The sequence below is a fragment of the Vulpes lagopus genome, chromosome 12 (genome assembly GCF_018345385.1).
Source record: "Vulpes lagopus strain Blue_001 chromosome 12, ASM1834538v1, whole genome shotgun sequence".
Classification (NCBI taxonomy): Eukaryota; Metazoa; Chordata; class Mammalia; order Carnivora; family Canidae; genus Vulpes; species Vulpes lagopus.
This window is the reverse complement of record NC_054835.1, coordinates 40,554,999-40,574,206: the sequence shown is the minus strand read 5'-3', so window position 1 is coordinate 40,574,206 and position 19,208 is coordinate 40,554,999. Positions and strand designations below refer to the sequence as shown.

General features: G+C 50.0%; 1 protein-coding gene across 5 annotated transcripts in view; it reads left to right on the top strand.

Moving 5' to 3' along the window:
* The first annotated feature begins 8,282 nt into the window (after positions 1 to 8,282).
* The window catches only part of ACLY (ATP citrate lyase), a 44,473-nt gene continuing 33,547 nt past the window's right edge, over positions 8,283 to 19,208 (top strand). For 2 of the 5 annotated variants that reach the window (XM_041724631.1, XM_041724630.1), the window contains exons 1-7: positions 8,283 to 8,385; positions 9,090 to 9,135; positions 12,909 to 13,095; positions 14,232 to 14,354; positions 16,398 to 16,460; positions 16,925 to 17,115; positions 17,602 to 17,681. In XM_041724631.1, coding sequence (XP_041580565.1) covers positions 8,298 to 8,385; positions 9,090 to 9,135; positions 12,909 to 13,095; positions 14,232 to 14,354; positions 16,398 to 16,460; positions 16,925 to 17,115; positions 17,602 to 17,681 — 778 coding nt within the window. In that variant the 5' untranslated portion in view covers positions 8,283 to 8,297. Of the gene's footprint in view, positions 8,436 to 9,089; positions 9,136 to 12,895; positions 13,096 to 14,231; positions 14,355 to 16,397; positions 16,461 to 16,924; positions 17,116 to 17,601; positions 17,682 to 19,208 lie in introns of all 5 variants that reach the window. The other 3 variants (XM_041724629.1, XM_041724627.1, XM_041724628.1) reach the window with 2 other exon arrangements.

Below are 19,208 nucleotides of genomic sequence, written 5' to 3'. Positions count from 1 at the left end.
CGTGGCCGGTGGCTGCGGACGGGCTGCGGCGGGCGGAGTTTGCTGCTGCGGGTTCCGTCGGTTCTCTCCCGTGTCCGGAGTTCACAGCCAGAGAAGTTAGCAGAGCACTGGGGGCAGAATTCCAAATAGGGATAAGGCGTACGTAGCAAGGATATGTGCACTGTGCACCGCCACATTCAGGATGTGAGGATTTGCAAGAAACTTCGTGGAAGATGAGGTTGGGTTTAGCCTTAATTTAACAGGGCACCTGGGTGGCTCAATAGTTGAGCGTGTGCCTTTGGCTCTGTTCGTGATCCCGGGGTCCTGGGATCGAGTCCCACATCCGGCTCCCCGCGGGAAGCCTGTTTCTCCCTCTGCCTGTCTCTGCCTCTCATGAATAAATTTTTAAAAATCATTAAAAACAACTTTAACGAATTTATTGAGCACCTGCTAGTGGTAGGCTCTGATGCAGGCCTTTCCTGACATCTTTCCCCATTCCCTCACTATGCCAAAAAGGCCAGATTCTTCCAGGTTCCAGCGAGCACCTTGCCTTTGCGAGGTTACTTTTATTTTATTTTAAGATTTATTCATTTATTTATTCATGATAGACAGAGAGAGAGAGAGAGAGAGAGAGAGAGAGAGGCCGAGACACAGGAGGAGGAAGAAGCAGGCTCTATGCCGGGAGCCCAGGATGGCGCCCTGGGCCAAAGGCAGGCGCTAAACCGCTGAGCCACCCAGGGATCCCGCCACGTTACTTTTAAAACGTCAACTTCCAAAAAATAAATTAAAATAAAATAAAACAAAACATCAACTTCCAACGCCAATGAGATTGTGACCTCCATTAAGGTAGGGACCCTGTTATAACCTTGTATTTTCAGAATTCAACTGTCTGGCGCATAGTAGGAGCTAAATAAATCGTTATTAAAGTTTAAATAGTTAAAAGATTGCCCTAACTACCCACACGTGTACACAGGGGTACACATAAAAGTGGAGAAATGTGAATAAGGTCAGTGGATCACATCAGCATCTATTTTTTGTTGTGTTATGGTACTCAAGGCTTTCAAGATATTGCCACTGGGGGAAACTGGGTAAACGATAGATGGGATCTTTTTATTATTTCTTACAACTGTCTCTGCATCTACAATCACCTCGAAATAAAAATGTAATTAAGAAAAGATGGGCAGCCCGGGTGGCACAGCGGTTTAGCGCCGCCTTCCGCCCAAGGCCTGATCCTGGCGTCCGGGGATGGAGTCCCACGTCGGGCTCCCTGCATGGAGCCTGCTTCTCCCTCTGCCTGTGTCTCTGCCTCTCTCTCTCTGTCTCTGTCTCATGAATAAATAAATAAAGTCTTAAAAAAAAATTCAATGGAGGAAAGGATAATCTTTCAACAAATGGATAGCCATTTACCAAAAGAAAAAACCTTGCCTCACCCTATTACAAAAATTAACTCTGAAGACTTCAATGTAAAAGGTAAAATTAGAAAATTAGAAAAAAAAAATAGGTGAAAATAACAAAGCACAGGGGCACCTGGATGGCTCAGTGGTTGAGCGTCTGCCTTTGGCTCAGGCAGTGACTCCAGTTGGAGGATGGAATCCCACATTGGGTTCCCCCGGGGGAGGCTGCTTCTCCCTCTGCATATGTCTCTGCCTTTCTGTGTCTCTCATGAATAAATAAATAAAATCTTAAAAAAAAAAAAACAAAATAGCAAAGCACAAAAACATGAAAAAGGAAAAAATAAATTTGACATAAAGATTTTGTTCTTCAAAAGACAGAAAAAAATTAAAAAGCAAGATGCCTGGCTGGCTCAGTCAGTAGAGCATGCCTCTATTGATTTTGGGATTGTGAGTTTGAGCCCTGTGTTGAGTGTAGAGATTACTTTTTCAAAGAAATCTGTAAAATGAAATCTTTACAAAAAAAAAGAAGAAGAAGAAGAAGAAGAAGAAGAAGAAGAAGAAGAAGAAGAAGAAGAAGAAGAAGAAGAAAATTAGGAGGCAAACTACAGGCTGAGATAAAATAAAATATTTGCTAAATGTATATCTGAGGGTCGCCTAGGTGGCTCAGTCACGTTAAGCATCTGCCTTCAGCTGGGGTCATGATCCCAGAGTCCTGGGATTGAGCCCCACATCAGGCTCTTTGCTGGGTGGGGAGCCGGCTTCTCCCTCTGTCTTTGCCTACAGCTCCCCCTGCCTGTGTGCGCTCTCTATCAAATAAATAAAATCTTAAAAAAACACACACACACAGTTAAGGGGCACTTGGGTAGCTTAGCCAATTAAGCATCTAACTCTTGATTTCACCTTAGGTCATGATCTCAGGGTCATGAGATGGAGTCTCTAGTTGGCTCTGCGCCTAGCAAGGAATCTGCTTGAGATTCTCTCTCTCTTTCTCCCCCTGATCTTGCTCGCTTTCTCTCAAAAATAAAATCTGTATTAAAAAATAGTAATAATATTGTGTGCTTTTTGACAGAATACAAAGCACGCTGTGATCTTGACAGCATCACAATGAAGGATGAAAAATAGTTTTTCTATTTTTTTTCTGGGTTCATAGATGAAACAATGAGACTGAGAGATGTGACAGAGCTTGCCTAAAGCCACATCACCAGGAAATAGGTGAACTGGGCTGGGGCCCATGCCTTACATAGGATGGGTTAGGGTAAAAAGCACTGGAATTAGTTTCCAACCTGTCCCAGCATTTTATTAACTAGACTCTTTATGTTACCTCTTTATATGGCCTTCTTTTTTTTTTTTCTTATCTCCTTCTATTGTGAAATATAGCATAGGTGCAAAAACATATATGAAATGTACCTATACAGTTTATGAAATAATTACACAACGAACACCCATGCAACAACCTCAAAGGTAAATCAAGAGATATTGCCAACTGGGGGCTCCCTGTGAGACCCCTCCCCAATCACAGTCTCATCCCTGCCTTACCCCCTCCCCTGCAACCACCTTCCTGGTTACTACCCTGGTCTGAGCCCTCATTGGCTCCCCCCAGGATTACTGCAATATTCTTCTAATTAGGTCTCTTCTACCTTTGCCTCCTTCCTTCTCAGCACAGCAGTTAGAATATTCCTTTTAAGGGACACCTGACTGGCTCAGTGGGTAGAATATGTGACTCTTGATCTCAGGGTCATGAGTCCAAGCCCTGTGGTGGCTGTAGAGCTTACTTTAAAAAAACAAGAAGTCAAAAAAATAAAGTTACCCTATTAAAAAAATATTTCTTTTAAAATACAAGTCAGATCCTGTCACTCTGTTCAAAACCCTATAATGATCCCCCATATCATTCAGAATAAAACCTACTCTCTCTATCACTTCCTGTGCTCTGGCCACTTGGCCTCTTAACTGTTCCTTGAATAGGGAAATAGTAGACATGCTCCTCCTAGGGCTTTCACTCTGAGTGTTCTCTCAGCCCCAAATGGTTTGGAATTGGTCTGGAATGGTCCCTCTTGGCCACTTAACAGATCCTTTCCCCTCCTTCATGTATTTGTTCAAATTTCTCCTTTGTAATGAGACTTCTCCCAACCACTGTATTTAAACTGTAACCTATTAGCCCTTGTTTTTTGCTATTTCCCCTGATAAAATGTGAGCTACACAAGGCTGAGCATCTTGGCTTGTTTCATTCATTGTTGCTCAATGCTTAGAATAATACCTGGTTGCAGGTGTCAGTAAATATGTATTGAATGAAAGCATGAGAGTCCAGTTTTCTTGTGATAACCATTTCCTTGCTTTTCTAGGTACTTTTCCCACCTATGTATCCATTCCAAATAATATAACTTAGGGTTTGTTTGTTTTAACTCTATGTAAACTGAATCATCTTGTACACATACTTTTTATGCTCCACTTTCTTTTGTTCAACATTATGTTTTTGAGATTCATTCATGTTGTTGCATGTGGCTGCAATTCATTCATTTTCCTCTTCTGTCAAGTTTTTCCTTGTATAAATGATATCTCAACCTATACAACCATTCAGCTGTTTAAGGAAATCTGGCCTCTGCCCAATTTTTGGACAATCTCACAAGTATCTTTGGGCATGTATGTGTATGAGATTCTCCTGGGTCTATCTAGGAGTGGAGTTGCATGGTCTCTGTGTATGTGACTCTTTAGTTTTACTGGATAATACCAGATGGCTTCCAGAGGGATGCAAACATCTGCCCTCCTGCATTGCCCATCTGCAGTATGGTCACTTTTTGGGCCTCTGTTGCTCCTGTATTTCCTTTGTAAAATAAGAGAATTGGATGAAGGGATTTCTGAGATCTCTTTTGATTCCGATGTTTTGTGATTTTATGATCAAGGAGGCCTAAATAAGCAGCAGTCGTAGCTGCACGTCCTTGAGGCAGTACCTAAATTATGAAGGAGGGAGACAAGTGCACTTTCAAGCACCCTCTGGTGAGGCACAGTCCTAAACTCTAAAGACTGGTGTCGGGATCCCTGGGTGGCGCAGCGGTTTAGCGCCTGCCTTTGGCCCAGGGTGCGATCCTGGAAACCCGTGATCGAATCCCACATCGGGCTCCTGGTGCATGGAGCCTGCTTCTCCCTCTGCCTGTGTCTCTGTGTGTGTGTGTCTCTCTCTGTGTGACTATCATAAATAAATAAAAATTAAAAAAAAAAAAAAAGACTGGTGTCGAGGGGCACCTGGGTGGCTCAGTCGGTTAAGTGTCTGCCTTCAGCTCGGGACATCATCCTGAGGTCCTAAGATAGAGCCCTTCATTGGGTTCAGTGGGGAGCCTACTTCTCCCTTTCCCTCTCCCTCTGCTTCTGTGCTCTCTCTTGCTCACTCTCTCTCAAATCAGTAAATAAAATCTTAAAAAAAAAAAAAGAGAGAGAAGGAGATTAACATCAAAGTAGAGACTCTGGCCCGTAGAGACTCTGGCCCTCATGGAGACTGGCAATTCTCATTTGTATACCGTGATTTCTGTTTCTGCCCACCCTTGTGAGAATTTCCAAACAGAAAACATGGCAAAGAGAGACAAGAGGCAAAAGTAATGAATTCATTCAGAGAGAAGGTTACACATGTCAAGTCAAAGTCAAGGGTAAGTGATGTGTGTGTGGAAGGAGCTGTGCAGGCTCTGTCTTAGGACAGGAAGTGGCAAACTGTCTTCCTAGGGAAGGCATCCTGAAAGAGGAAAAGAGGAGGGAATCTCACAGGAACACACCTGGTGAGGATGAGGCAGTGGCAATTTTTAGAACAGGGTGAGTGTTGAGCTGGGGACAGACTCTGGGAAGAAATCTGGCTAGAGAATATTTCTTGTGCACAGAAGCCGGTTCTGGCTGCACCTCCCTTGGAAGCTTCCCCGGGACACATGGGCTCTTGGCCCTTGGCTCCAATTGAAGGCTGCTTGGTGCTGGGCAAAAAATGAAAGTTGCAGGAGTGAGAACCTCCCTCATGCTTCAAAGGGCAATTCATGGTGGGCCTCTGCTGTAAGCCCCTGTCTCTGGTTGTCACAGGGAGACAGGTGTGTTTATTTATTTATTTATTTATTTATTTATTATTTATTTATTTATTTTAAGATTTATTCATGAGAGACACAGAGAGAGAGAGAGGCAGAGACATAGGCACAGGCAGAAGCAGGCTCCCTGCAGGGAGCCCGATGCAGAACTGGATCCAGGACCCCTGGATCACATACTGAGCTGAAGGCAGATGCTTGATTTCTGAGCCACCCAGGTATCCCAACAGGTGGACCCTTGGCCTGGCTGCATCTCGTCTGTCCTCCTCTGCTCTTCTATAATTTCTTACCTTTATTCACATGTTCATTTCAGCATTTATTCAGTCATGTGTACAAGGAGTGTCTAATGTGTGCCTAGCTCCATGCGAGGCACTGGGGATGCCAAAAGGAACTTGAGTCACAGTCCTGGGTCTTGAGGAGCTTCCAGCCAAGTAGGGAAGAGTCACTGGATATGATTTTCTTTCCTTCCTCCTCACCTACTAGTTGGTAGTGGACAGGGTCCAGAGAGTCAGTTACTCATTTGCAAAATGATGATGATGCTTAACTCAAGAAGTTGCTGTGAGGCATATTCATTAGCATCCGTACCTTTCATATAGTAAGTGTTTAATGAATATTAACTAAGATGGATTAACATCTAGAAGGGAGTCACTAGGTAGTTCTAATGCTACTGTGGTGGAATGTCTGTAGCCTAGATGCAGAGGTAGTGCCTATATCCTTCTGTATCTGGTGACATAGACTTGTCTTCCAGCCCTATCTAGAAGAGGAGGGAGGTGATTCAAATGGCAAAACAAAAGAGTCTAGAGCTTTTAAGTCAGAGAACAGGCAGGTAAGAAAATGGGGCCCAGACTGATCGATCATTTTAGAGCAGAAGAGCTTCGGCAGGAGCATAGAGGAGCAATGCTAGTTTTTCCTGGGGGAGGTTGAGAGTTGTTGGGGAAAGACCTAGCATTGAACCACTCAGAGAACTGAAAAATCCCAGTGCTTGGTTGGCTCATGGACCCTCTGGCTAGCACCTCTCCTCCCTCACTCCCTGGACAGCTCCTTTCTTGTTGCTCCCACACAGGACGAGTCATATTCGGGTCCAGCAACACCTATATGGGGGACTTACCTTCTCAGCAAATATTTATTGAGTGTTTACTATGTACCAGGCCCTATTCAAAGTGCTGGAGACACAGCAGTGAAGAAAACAAAGAGCTTCATCTTTGTGTACAAATGCCCCTATATCTGAAGGATAAATTGTTAGAAGTGGAATTGCAAGGACCAAAGCATGTGCATTGAAAATTTTTATTGATATTGCCGAATCGACAAATGTTCTGTTACGGTTTATATTCTACTTAGATGACGGAGGGTATCTTTCTAACTAGAGAGATAATTGCTACACAAGTGATTCCTCCTGACTGCAATCTTCCTGCTAGCCCCTGAACACCTTGGGGGGTTGCTGTTTCCTGAGGCTAGAAATGGCGTACCTTTTTAGGAGATGTTTTCTTTATCTACTGAGGGGTGACCCTTTGAGATCTGTGCTTTTGGGGAAGATTCTTGATAGGGTTGGAGCTCAAGCCACATAGAAGACTCTCTAGGAGCAACAACAGAGAGGAGATGAAGAGTTGTTCTTTCAAAAGGATGACTGGGAGGAAAGGAACCAGGAAGTGACAGTATCAGATCATTTGGTCCAGGCATGGGCAGCAAGTTTAGCTGCCCCACTCCTGACCACAACTGGATTGGGGGAAGGAAGGCTTCCCAAGTTTTTGTCCACAAGAATGTCACAACATTGTTGCAGTGTCAGTATGACCAGGGGCTTGGCAGGGGCACAGGCCTGGTGATTCTCTGCACACTGGGCTGACCCTTTCACCTGACCTGGTCAGTGCTCCATTGGTTCTCCTTCCTGGAGCTAGGTAGCTGTTAGGGTCAGTGAGTTGCTCAGGAGACCTGCAGGACTGGGGTGAAAGCTCCAGAATGTCAGAGCAATAGATACATGTCCTGGTTTTCAGGACTGCCTGATTTCAAATATTCTACCCAAGTTCACTGGCACCTGTCAGATCTGGTGTCCCAGTTTTTGGTTTGGAAAATAGCCTGTCTCACAGGTAATGGAGAAGGAGGCAACAGTTCATTCATCCCAGCATGGAAGCTGGGATGGCCGGTAAGGGGAAGCAGGAGACCTGCAGATACGGCCCTAGCCCCATGCTAGAATCTCCCGGTGAATTCTCAGCTCCACAAGGAGGTGAGGTGAGTGGGACGCAAAGCGGTGTGACTGGCACCCACTTAGCCCCACCCGCTCACCCCATTCCCGCCCTATCCCACATTAGGAGTTCTAATCTCATCTCTTAATCTTGCCCCACCGGCTCATTGGAGAGGGCCCACGTGCAAATGCAAATCCAGCCTGCCACTGCTACTTAAAAAAGCGGGTCTAAGCAACTGGTTTCAGTGTGGCCGATTTTAGGTAGCCGGGATACGGACGTTAGTTTCTCCCAAGGAGAGAGAAGAGGGAGACTCCAGGTCTCCAGAACTGCGCTACAGCCCATTCCGCCAACCCCACCCCCACACCGCTCCCTTCAGAGTGGCGGTCGGCCCAGCCCCTAAGTGATCAGGCCACGGCCCCCCGCCCCGTACGTTCTTCTCCAGCATAGACCGGCCCATCTCCCCACCCGAAGCCCCGCCCCAGCCCCGCCCCCAGCCCCGCCCCGGCCTGCCGGCTCCCGAGAGGCGGTGCCGGCCCGCTGTCTGGACGGACGCTCCAGGTGGACTACAAGTCCCAGCAGACCCTGCGTCCCGCCCCCCCTGGGGCGGAGCTATACCGGGCAGCGAATTGGGAGGAGCCCTGGCGCTCAGGCTAGGGAACGCGTGTGACCAATCGCAGAGCCGCTCGCTCCGTGTGCCGATGGGGGCGGGGAGAAGCCCGCAGGGGCCCAGACAAAAGCCGGATCCCGGGCGTCTGCTGGAGGCTGGAGCGCTCCGGGCGTTGGGCGGTGAGGCGGGGCCTGCGGAGGGAGCGCGGCGCACGGACTTTCGCAGCGAGGTTAGTGGCGGGCTGCTGCCTTCGCGAGAGGGACCCTACCTGCCCCGGGAGCTTCCCGCCTCCCTCCCCCAACCCGGAACCGCCTTCCCCGACGCCGGCTTGGTGCTCACGTGCCCTCCCTGCACCTGCCTGCAAGTTCTGGGGGTCTTCGCTTTAGGTTAGCCCTCGCTCGGAGCCCCGGCTGGTGGCCGCCCCGGCTGTCGGCGGCCCCACCCCCACTCCCCCACATTCCAGTTTCTGGGAATTTGCACGCAGTGAGCCGTCGTCCTGGCTGCTTTTCCCTCCGCCACGCTGCCTTTGCACTCTCCGGGCGCCCCTCACCCCGACCGGGGGCCAGTCCTTGAGCCTCTTCGGGCTTCAGCGGGCTCCCTTGTGTGCCCATCCGGGTCTCCCCACCGCACGCGGGGGACGGGAAGTAGGAAGAGTGTTGGCCACTCGCCCCACTCCTGCCCGGGCTTAGGCCCTTCCTCAATTTAAAAAAAAATTTTTTTTTCCTTTCTCAATTTTTTTGTGAAGAGTCGACCGAGTCCCGCGCGGAGAAAGTGGAGGGAGCGAGCGGGATGCACAGCCTTGGCAGCCACGCGGGGCCGGGCTGTCCCACGGTGCCCGAGGCCTGGCCTCGCTGTGGGGACCTGCCTGTGGGGCAGCGGGTAGGACCCTCCTCGCTCTGGAAGCGCCTCCGGGCCCAGCCTCCAAGCGACAGATGGCCAGAGTGCCACTCTCCCTCCCCACCTCTGGCGCTGACGCGGAGCCTGGCCAAGGCTGGGTCCTGAAGGAGCCTCAGGATGCGGCCGCCGCCCTCCTGTAGGGCCTGGCTGAGGGCCAGACCCAGCGCCAGCTGCCCTCTCCAACCTTGCCAGATACTGGCCCAGGAGTTCGGCCTTTGGGTGGTCCCCTAGGGTCTGCCTGGCAGGGGAGTTTTAGCCGGAAGGAGCAGTGCATGGCACAGTAGGCACAGCCTACTCCCTCCACCCTTTGACTTTGCTCTTCCAGCCGGCTCAGATCCTTGGATATCTGAAATACTGGGTGAGGAAAAGCTGGTAGACCCCAGCTGCCCAGGGCTGGTAACTTTCATCTCTGAGAGAACTTTAACAGGTTGGGCCAAGGTGACAGGAAGAGCCCTTGGACACGGGGTAGCTGGTGTCTCCACCCCCATTCTGACACTATGCTTGCTGCAGGAGGGGACCCTCACAGAATTCTGCTTCTCCCTTTTCCTCCAGGAATTGCTTGTCCTCTCAGAAACAAAAACCACACCAATCTTATGGATACTAACCTAAAAATGAGTGCTTTCTGTCTTTCCCAGACAGAGATCCTAAGTAGCATCCCCAGTGGTTCCTCTGCGCTGGCTGTGTCCCAGGGGTACATTCCTGGGGGATGAACTCCTTTCATTCAGCCTTACTGTGGGCTGCCTCAGCCCTCAGTGGCTGCTGTGGATGAACTCAATCCTGGGTCGCTTACCTGTCTACAGAAAAGACCCCATTCAGCACATAAAGTCCTTCCTTTGAGGGGGGAGAAAGAGAGTGAGTGTGTGTGTGTTCAGGTTCCTTGGCATGATTTCCCCCGAATGATTTACTTGGTATTAGGTGATAGTTCCTGGGGCCTCAAAGCAAACCCCGGGGGTCTTAACTCTGTCCTAAAACCACCTGTCATCAGTTTGACCACATAATTCAGTCCTTGGGGAGTTGGTGGCCTGGATTCCCAGATCCAGATTGGTATACACTTGATTTGGGGCGGGGGTGGGGGGTGTTTGTTTTGTTTTTTAACACTTTATGTCCCATTGTCACTAGAGCAGATTCTCTTAAGTGATGGTCTGTGGTCATAATCAGAAGCGCCTTGAAATGATATGCACAGTCAGGTAGGGGCACATTTTTCTGGGCTTTAGGTGCTCAGGAGTCTGAGACCTCAAATAGATGAAGAGTCGTGGCCCTAGAGAGACTACCAAGACCCCCCCGAATGATTAAATTTTTGAGCTTTCTCTACCCAGTCTATTCCCTGGGTTTGTGAGCCTTACCCTGCATTGGTGAATAGCAAAGGCCAGATACTGTCCCTACTGTTACTCTATCATATAAATCCTGCCTGGGCCTTGAAAGGCCCTGCCCCATCTAAGCCACAGTGCTCTGGTGGCATCTGTTGTTTTGGTAAGATGGCAAATATGTTCTTTTTATTTTATTTTATTTTATTTTTTTTTATTTATGATAGGAACACAGTGAGAGAGAGAGAGGCAGAGACACAGGCAGAGGGAGAAGCAGGCTCCATGCACTGGGAGCCTGATGTGGGATTCGATCCCGGATCTCCAGGATCGCGCCCCGGGCCAAAGGCAGGCGCCAAACCGCTGCGCCACCCAGGGATCCCAATGGCAAATATGTTCTATCCTATATCGTGCCTGTGTTGTGTCTCCCCCCTCCCTCCAGGACCCTGTGGAAATGATCTCTTGGGTCTGAGATTTGATCTGGGGCTCAAGAAAGTTGTGATTTTTCAGCTGCAGAACATCTCTTTTCTCAGCCTTATCTTTTGTCTGCTTTAGGAGGTGCCAGGTCTGGGGGGTCGTTATTCTGGGAGTGTCTATCAGACTGCTCTCTGCTGGGGAGGCTTAGCTGAGGGGCTCCTTCCTCCTGGAGTTTGTGATCACAGGTACCTGATATGTCTGAACTGCTGAGGGTGGTCAGCAGCTGTGCCCTCCTTTCCCTGATATATCTGCCCTGAGTTATATACTCTGTTTGGGAGGGGGGCGGGGGCAGGTGTACCCATCTGATTTCAGGACCAGTTTTTCTGGTCTGAAGTCAAGAAGGTTGGGAAATGGAGCTGGAGTGGGTGGGGGGTGGAGGACTGTGGGACACTGGGGCTGGTTGAGGCATCGCCTTCGGAAAGATGTCGAGGAGGAGCCGGAAGTCATCCCAGGGGAAGGCTAGAAAAGGAAACATTTCTTTTGAGCCCCTTCCCAGCTACCCCACTTTGGGCCAGACACCAGACTGAAAGCACCCATTGTGCTGAGCTGGAGACTAGCTGGGAGGCTGAGGGGGCCAGCCAAGCCAGAGTGAGAACCTGAAGCCCCAGCCTGGTCAGTTGGGAGGCAGGTGGAGTGTGGCCTCTGGAACTTTGGCCTGTCCTGAGCTGGGGATGGAGACCAACCTTTCTGGGTATATAACCCAGCCAGGCCTCTAACTCTGCCCTCCTTTATTTGAACGACTTTTCTTCTCCAGCAAACTCAGCAGCTTCAGATCGGAATCTTTGTGGGAGAGATTGGAGTGACTTTTACTGATCTGGACAAACTCTTAGCATGAATGATGGTTTCCTTTCATTCCCTCCCCCCACCTCTCATTCCTTTCCCCAACTTGCTCCTGTCACTGCCCATGAGAGAATGGGTGTTTCAGGACACAGCAGTGGGGAGGGAAAATAAGGAGATTGTCATCACAGACTCTTCTGTGAGGTGAAGGGGGCCACGGTCTGGTCCTTGGAGAAATGGTCTTTTCTCTAAGGATGAGGTGTTAGGCATTTTCTGGGGACCAGGAATAAGGATTTGAGTTCAAGTCCTGGGTCTCCTGCTTATTAGTTTGACTTTTGGGGCCAGTTATCTTAATTCCTCTGAACTTTTATTCCTCATCTAAGAAAGAGGTGAATTTCAGTGTACTTCCCAGGGTTCATGTAAGATGAGCGTCTACATGCATGTGACCAAAGATGACTTCTGGCTCTTTCCCCAGCTCTGGCTCAGTTAGAAGTGACCAGTACAGGGCGGTCCCCAAAGAGGCCCCTGGCTTGCTCTAAACTAGCTGCTGGGTGACTCACTGGAGCGGGTGGGATGCACTGAAGGTCACTGTTCTCCTGCCCTGTGTCTGCTCTGAACTCAAGGGTGGGAGCCTAATGTCCTGGGAGAAATAAACTCTGAGACGACTCTTCCTCTTTGCTCCTTCGGGACTTGATCCTGCCTGAGGTTAAGTAAACTCACTTGCCTGGCTCTCAGCCTGGTTGGTGATGAGTGTAAGTGTGTGAAGTGGGTGAGTCTGGGCGTGGGGGGGATAAAACCTGTAGGGGGAGTAAGGGTAGCATTGCACAATTCTGGCTGGGCGCCCCGTAGGTCACAGAACCAAAGGGTGTGTTTCCGTGTGTGTGAGACCTTGAGTGTGACCAGTACTCGGGTTTGGGTCACACACTGGTATTCCTGTCTCCCCATCCAGCTACCTTTTACTGTGAGATGAATGTGAGTTGGTTTGCTGAGAAGAAAGTAGAGACAGGATTGAGGCCAAGAGTCCTGAGGAAAATACCACCTTTGTTTTTCTCCACTACCTTCTCTCCCATCATTTCCTGATCCTCCTTCCCTGCTGTCAGAAGTGGTCATTAAGATCTCCCTTCCATCCCTCCGGCTGAGCCAGTTTTCTTTCCCTCTCTTGAGAAGCACTAAGATCTGATTTTATTGTCTGGGGGCAGCTGTATACTGATCTGTTTCCCCTGCCCCTTCCTACCAGCTCCTCTTCCCCCAACAGGTAGAGTGGGTCCCTCTGCAGCCATGTCGGCCAAGGCGATTTCGGAGCAGACAGGCAAAGAACTCCTTTACAAGTACATCTGCACCACCTCGGCCATCCAGAACCGGTTCAAGTATGCCCGGGTCACCCCTGACACAGACTGGGCCCGCCTGCTGCAGGACCACCCTTGGCTGCTCAGCCAGGTGAGCCTGCCCTCCCCGGGTCCCTTCTCCCAGGGCCAAGCTCAGAGGAAGAGAAAGGATTGGTGTAGTGGAAACATCACAACAAGTCACATGATGGCATACTGCCCGCATCAATAGACAGTGTGCAGTGCACTGAGTGGGGTTTTGTGTTCTGCTGTGGACCCCACATGTTGAGGTGCCCTCATAGGAGACAGCACATGGGCTTGGAACTGGACAAACTGGAGTCCAGATTGAAGCTGTCTGTCGATTAAACATGTGGCCTGGAGCAAGCTGTTTTACCATTCTTGAGTGTCTTAATTCCCCATCTGTCAGATGAGCGTAACACTCACCCTGTGAGCAGTACAGAATTAGCAGTAATGTCTGGAAAGCATTTAGTGTGCCACATGGCACTTGGTAGATGTTCAGTAAAAGTAGGTTTGTGCCCCACCCCCCAAATGGAGCATAACAGGAATGTGTCCACAAGGAAATGTGCTGTGAACTTTGTGTAGAATGGCTGATAGCCTTGGGCAGCTAGCCTGGAGTCTGGGGTCAAGGCTCCTTCATCTGATTCCTTACAGGGCCATTGTTGGGAAGTGCAGACTTCCTGGGTAGGGTCCAGAGAGCAGGACTAGGACCCGTGGCAAGTTCTGGGGGTGTATATTCCCTCCCGCTGCCTTAGGAGGTGGTGCCTTTCCTGGCTAGCAGTGTGTGAGAGTGCTTAGGGGCTGCTTGTGGGGCTTGTAGGCAGGATCAAGCACCGGGATAGGATTGATCAGGTCTCTAAGGTCCTTTGTCACCCCAGGGCTCTGTCTCTATTCTTCCTTTTGGATCACAGGTGCTGGTCCATATTCTGAAGAGTTCATGGTTCAGTGAAGCTAAGATACCACATAGAGAGGGTAGTGAATCATTCATTCAGCAGGGATTTGGCGAGCACCTACTCTGCCAGGCCCGATCCTGGGCCATGGATGGCTCTAGATACCTGGTTGGCAAAAGAAAGGTGTAGGCTGGGAGAGGGGAAGGAAGCTTCCAGAAGTTGACCCTGAAGAGTAGGTGCATGGATTAGAAGCCACACAGGCTTTCCTGTGCTTTGGGTCCCCAAACTATAGCCTCTTGCCCTTCCTTTTCCTTGCTCCACATACAAACCCCTCTCATTTCAGAGTTTGGTAGTCAAGCCAGACCAGCTGATCAAACGGCGTGGAAAGCTCGGCCTAGTGGGAGTCAACCTCACATTGGAAGGCGTTAAGTCCTGGCTGAAACCGCGGCTGGGACAGGAGGCCACTGTGAGTATGGGGACAGGTTGAGGTGGAGATGCTCTTGTAACAGAAGCAGATGCGGTCACCTCCAGATCAGTGGTGCTGTGGGTTACCCTTCACCCATCCACACTGTAGCCTGGGGAAGGCGAGAGTCCTGAAGAGCTAACTTGAATGGCAGGGCTAATCATGGTGCCCATTCCCAGCTCTGCCATCAGGGAATGGCAAGATGAGCTGCAAAAGTCACCCTAGTACAGTTCACAGCTGGGTGAAAATGGTGTTTCTTTAAAGGTGATCGTGGAGATGGGACTCTGAGGCCCATTCTGGGAATTCCTTCTTTCCTTCCTCCTTCCCTCCCTCTCTCACTCCCTCCTTCCCTCCTTTCCTCCTTCCCTCCCGTGCTTGCTTGCTTGCTTTTTAAAAATATTTATTTATTTGATGGAGAGAGAGAGTAAGAGAGCAAGCACACAGCAGGCACAGGGAGAGGGATAATCAGGTTCCTAGCTGAGCGAGGAGCCTGATGTGGGGCTTGATCCCAGGACCCCAGGATCATGAGCATGAGCTGAAGGGAAGTGCTCAACCGACTGAGTCACCCAGACGTCCTTGGGATTTCCTTTTCAGTTTCCAGAAAAGGAACGGCAGCTTGTGACGTGTATACCAAAGGGGGACGGGAGTGGTACTGTTCAAGAAGGGAGATACAGACTGTTTGGGGCCGAGAGACTCAGATGAGACTGTTAATACTGAAGAGTAAATTGAGTTTTTGGCTTCTCCCAGCTTGGTGATTAATGTCTGCTCTGTAGATGAGAGCTAAAGTGAGATATGGTTTGGGAAGGCAAGGAGAGGCTTAGGGATAAAATTGCAGTTCTTCTCGCTCTTAGAAGGGGCTGGAGAACAGGCACAGGGATAAAATTGCAGTTCTTCTCCCTCTTAGAAGGGGCTGGAGAGGGGGAGGGTGCTCAGGTGTCCCTGAGACCAGGGAGGGTGTGCTGTCCTGTGACTGTGACCAGGGGTGAGCTATTCTCTTCCTTGGCAGTCCTGGAAGTAGGATGAGGATGGCAGTGGACTGTCTTCCTCTCTTACTGGGCTTTCTCAAATTAGCTCTTCATGGTAATTTCTCAGTTTCTGGCTCTTGGAGTCAAGAGGGCTTCTTCTTTTTTTTTTTTTTTTTTAAGAGGGTTTCTTAAAGTTGTACATGGACCTGGAGACAGAGGGATCTTGACTGGCCTTTGTGCTTGCAGTCGTCTGGGGAGAGGATGGCAAGGTTAGGGGCTGAATGTTTATCTCCAGGGAGGTCCTTAGGCTGGCCCTTGGGAGGGGGATGCCAGCAATGTCTGAGCTGGCAGCAGCGTCAGTCCCAGCAGGAGCGGCTCATTAGCTCTGATGGATCACTGTCTGGTTCCTGACTCAGCAGTGACGCACATGGGCGGGCGGGGGCTTCGGGACACACTGGGATGAGGACTGTCTCGCCTCAGCAGGCTCCAGGGACACACTCAAACTGATTAGCTCTGCAGGTCTCTTATCCTCAGCCAGGAAAGTGTGTGTGAAGTTTTCCCTGTCAGGTTCTCACTCCCTCCCCCTGCACCCATCCCTGCTATTCCCTGGGCCTGGACTTCCATCCTTGGGTGGTGTCTCTCTGGTTGAGCTCTGGGATGGAGTGCCTTGATTTGTCTGGGCTCTTTAATTTGCACGGCTGACGGCAGGAGGGAGAGGACTCCTGATGTCTGTGACTTTGGGGCTGGGGCAACATTGTCTGCCCAGCTTGTTTGTCAGCCTCTAGAGGAGGCAGAAAAAGAACGTATGAGGTCAGTACACTTCAAAGTGTAGCTGGAATGAGGGCAGTGGACGGAAAAGACTATCTCATGAAGACTTCTTTAGCTTAGGGGTCTGTGACCCCATTGCCCTGTTTTTTTTTTTTTTTTTTCCTGGAAAAATCTAGCTCTGTCAGATGTTGTAGCAGTAGTACTTAGGCCCCGTCTCCGATGGGACAGCCAGGTGGGAGGAGCAGAGGGCAGTCCTGTCCTGGGGAACAAGATATGCTGTCCATCCAAGCTTTATATTCCTTGATCCCCATAGGTTGGCAAGGCCCGAGGCTTCCTCAAGAACTTTCTGATTGAACCCTTCGTTCCCCACAGTCAGGTATGTGTGAGGTGGCTTCAGACTGGGTCTTCTCCCTTCCTTTGTATTCGTCAACCCTAAAATGGTAAAAGAAGAAACGAAGCTACTGGAGAAAAGTCAAAGGGACCAGAGTCTCTGAAGCTTCACCAGAGGTCTGAGGGTGCCATGGAGCAGGGAGTCCAGAGATGAAGGAAAAGACTTAGTTTGTAGCAGGGAGGAATCAAGGCTCATAACAGAGGGAACTTCTCAGCACTGAGATGAGAAAGACTTAGAGGTAGGCGTCCTCCCCCAGGTCAGTTCACAGTGGCTGAGGTTGTCAGCTAGCGAGGCAGTGGCCTCTTCTCTCCTCTTGTCCCCGAGGGGAAGATGGGGGACAGGTCTCCCCAGGTGAGTGTTCCCTATTAGGGTTTTAGAAATGAGACCACAGGGATTGGGCTCCCCAGGTGAGTGCCCCTCACTCCTATGGTACTGGCTTCCCCTTCAAGGCGGAGGAGTTCTATGTCTGCATCTACGCTACCCGAGAAGGGGACTATGTCCTGTTCCACCATGAAGGTGGGGTGGACGTGGGCGATGTGGATGCCAAAGCCCAGAAGTTGCTCGTTGGTGTGGACAAGAAACTGAATCCCGAGGACATCAAGAAACACCTGCTGGTCCATGCTCCTGACGACAAGAAAGAGTTGAGTGAGAGGGAGGGCAGGCAGGTGGCATCAGGGAAGTGGGGAAGGCTGACAGCTCTGGGCACAGAGTAGGGAAAGCAAGGCAGTCTTCCCCATGAGGGCATCTGCTGACCTGCCCCAGCATCTGGGTGGGAGGGTGGGCACAGCCTGTACCCGTCCTGAGGAGGGGAACTGGGGGCGGACAGGAGGCTGGCTCACATTGAAATATGCCGGCAGCGTCCCTCACCTCGTTGTCCCTGTGTCTGGCATCACCGCCTCCAGCTTAATGCCTGACAGCTCCTTTCCGCCTGGATGGCTGAAGAGTGATGTCCAGGGAGCAGGGTTCACTAGAAGAAAATGAGAGGTTGGCAGGGCGAGTGTTAGGAAGTGGAGCTGTCAGTGGCAGTGAGAGGTTGCTGTAGACAGGGGCATGTTTGAGGGGCTGCTGCTGAGCCTGCTCCGTGGCTCCCTGAGGATTGACTGTCCCCTTCTCGCTCCCCCTCTAGGATTCTGGCCAGTTTTATCTCTGGCCTCTTCAATTTCTATGAAGATCTGTACTTCACCTACCTCGAGATCAACCCCCTTGGTAACTGGCTCTGCTGGGGTGGGCCTGGACGAGGGTCAGTTACAATAGGGTTCCAGTGCCTGTGGTAACCCTGACATTGACATTCAGAACACCAGACCCCACCCCCAACACTTGTAGAGGGCAATACAGACAAGTGTGTTTGCAGAGGGATGTCTGGGCTCATGGAGTGCAATCTCCTGTTTCTGAGCTCTCAGAAGACCATGATTATTCCTCTTTGACCAACTCCAGCTTTCTTTGGTTTTAATTTGTTCTGTGATGGGGAAGTCCTGATTTTGATCTCTCTGCCTACTGGGTGTTCCTGCCCGTGGATTAAGCTGTACTGCCAGGATCTGGGCTGCCTCTGCACAGGTCTGACCATTCAGGCCCTTCTTTCCTCTGAGTGCCCTCAGAGCACCCCCCAGGAGTTGGTCAATCATTGAGCCCCAAGGCTGGGAAGACCCTTAGTCCAAGCCTCTCAGGCTGTGAGAGAGGAGGGTAGCGTGAGCTGGCTCTGGCCAGGACTGCTCAGGGCAAAGTCCGATTCCAGATTCTAGCTGGAGATGCAGCCCCTCTAATGAACCAGATGGTTCTGTGCTAACTTAATTAGCTAAATGGCCCTGGGGTGAAGGGAAGATGAATGTCCAGTTAGACGGCAGTAAGTGAATCCTGGCTGGGGGCCCAGTGCACCCCGTGGCTTCTCACTCCCCAGACACTGAAGGCTTCCCAGCCAACCTCAGGAAACCCAGATGTACACACTCTGGGCTTCCCATCAGGGGTATTCTGACAGCAGCCTTTACTTTAATGCTTTTTGTTTTAATGGCAAGGCTATGGAAAGGTCAATGGTTAGATTTAAGGTATGGAATATACCATTTCTTTCTTTTTTTTTTTTTTAAAGATATTTATTTATTCATTCATTCATTCATTCATTTACTTGTAAATGAACAAATGAATGAATGACAGGTAGAGACATAGGCAGAGGGAGAATTAGGCTCCCTCCAGGGAACCCAGTGTGGAACTTGATCCCAGGACCTAGGGATCATGACCTGAAACAAAGGCAGATACTCAACCACTGAGCTACCAAGGTGCCCAGAATGTAGCATTTCAGAAAATGTTTAAAATCTGCCATGGCATAGGGGTACCTGGGTGGCTTAGTCAGTTAAGTGTCCAATTCTTATGCTCAAGTCATGATCTCATGGGTTGTGGGATCATAGGGCTCCGTGCTCAGCAAGGAGTCTGCTTCTCTCCTTCTCCTACTGCACCTCCCCTGACTCACACGTGTTCCCCCCTCCCTTCAAATAAATAAATACATACATTTTTTTTTTAATGCCATGGCAACTAAAACAGACTTCCCTGTCACATTACCTGTAGGTCAGGGCTGAGGGGTAGTGATCTTAAATAATTTTCTTTTAATGGGGTAAAAGCTGTGTGGAAGGGCCATCTGGTCTTCTGTGGAGCTGGGCAGTTAGTTATTAAGTCTGGGTGGGACCCCGGGGGGAGGAGGGAGGTGGTTGGTGTGTGGGGAAGCCTGTGGAGGTGTTTGGAGGTTGG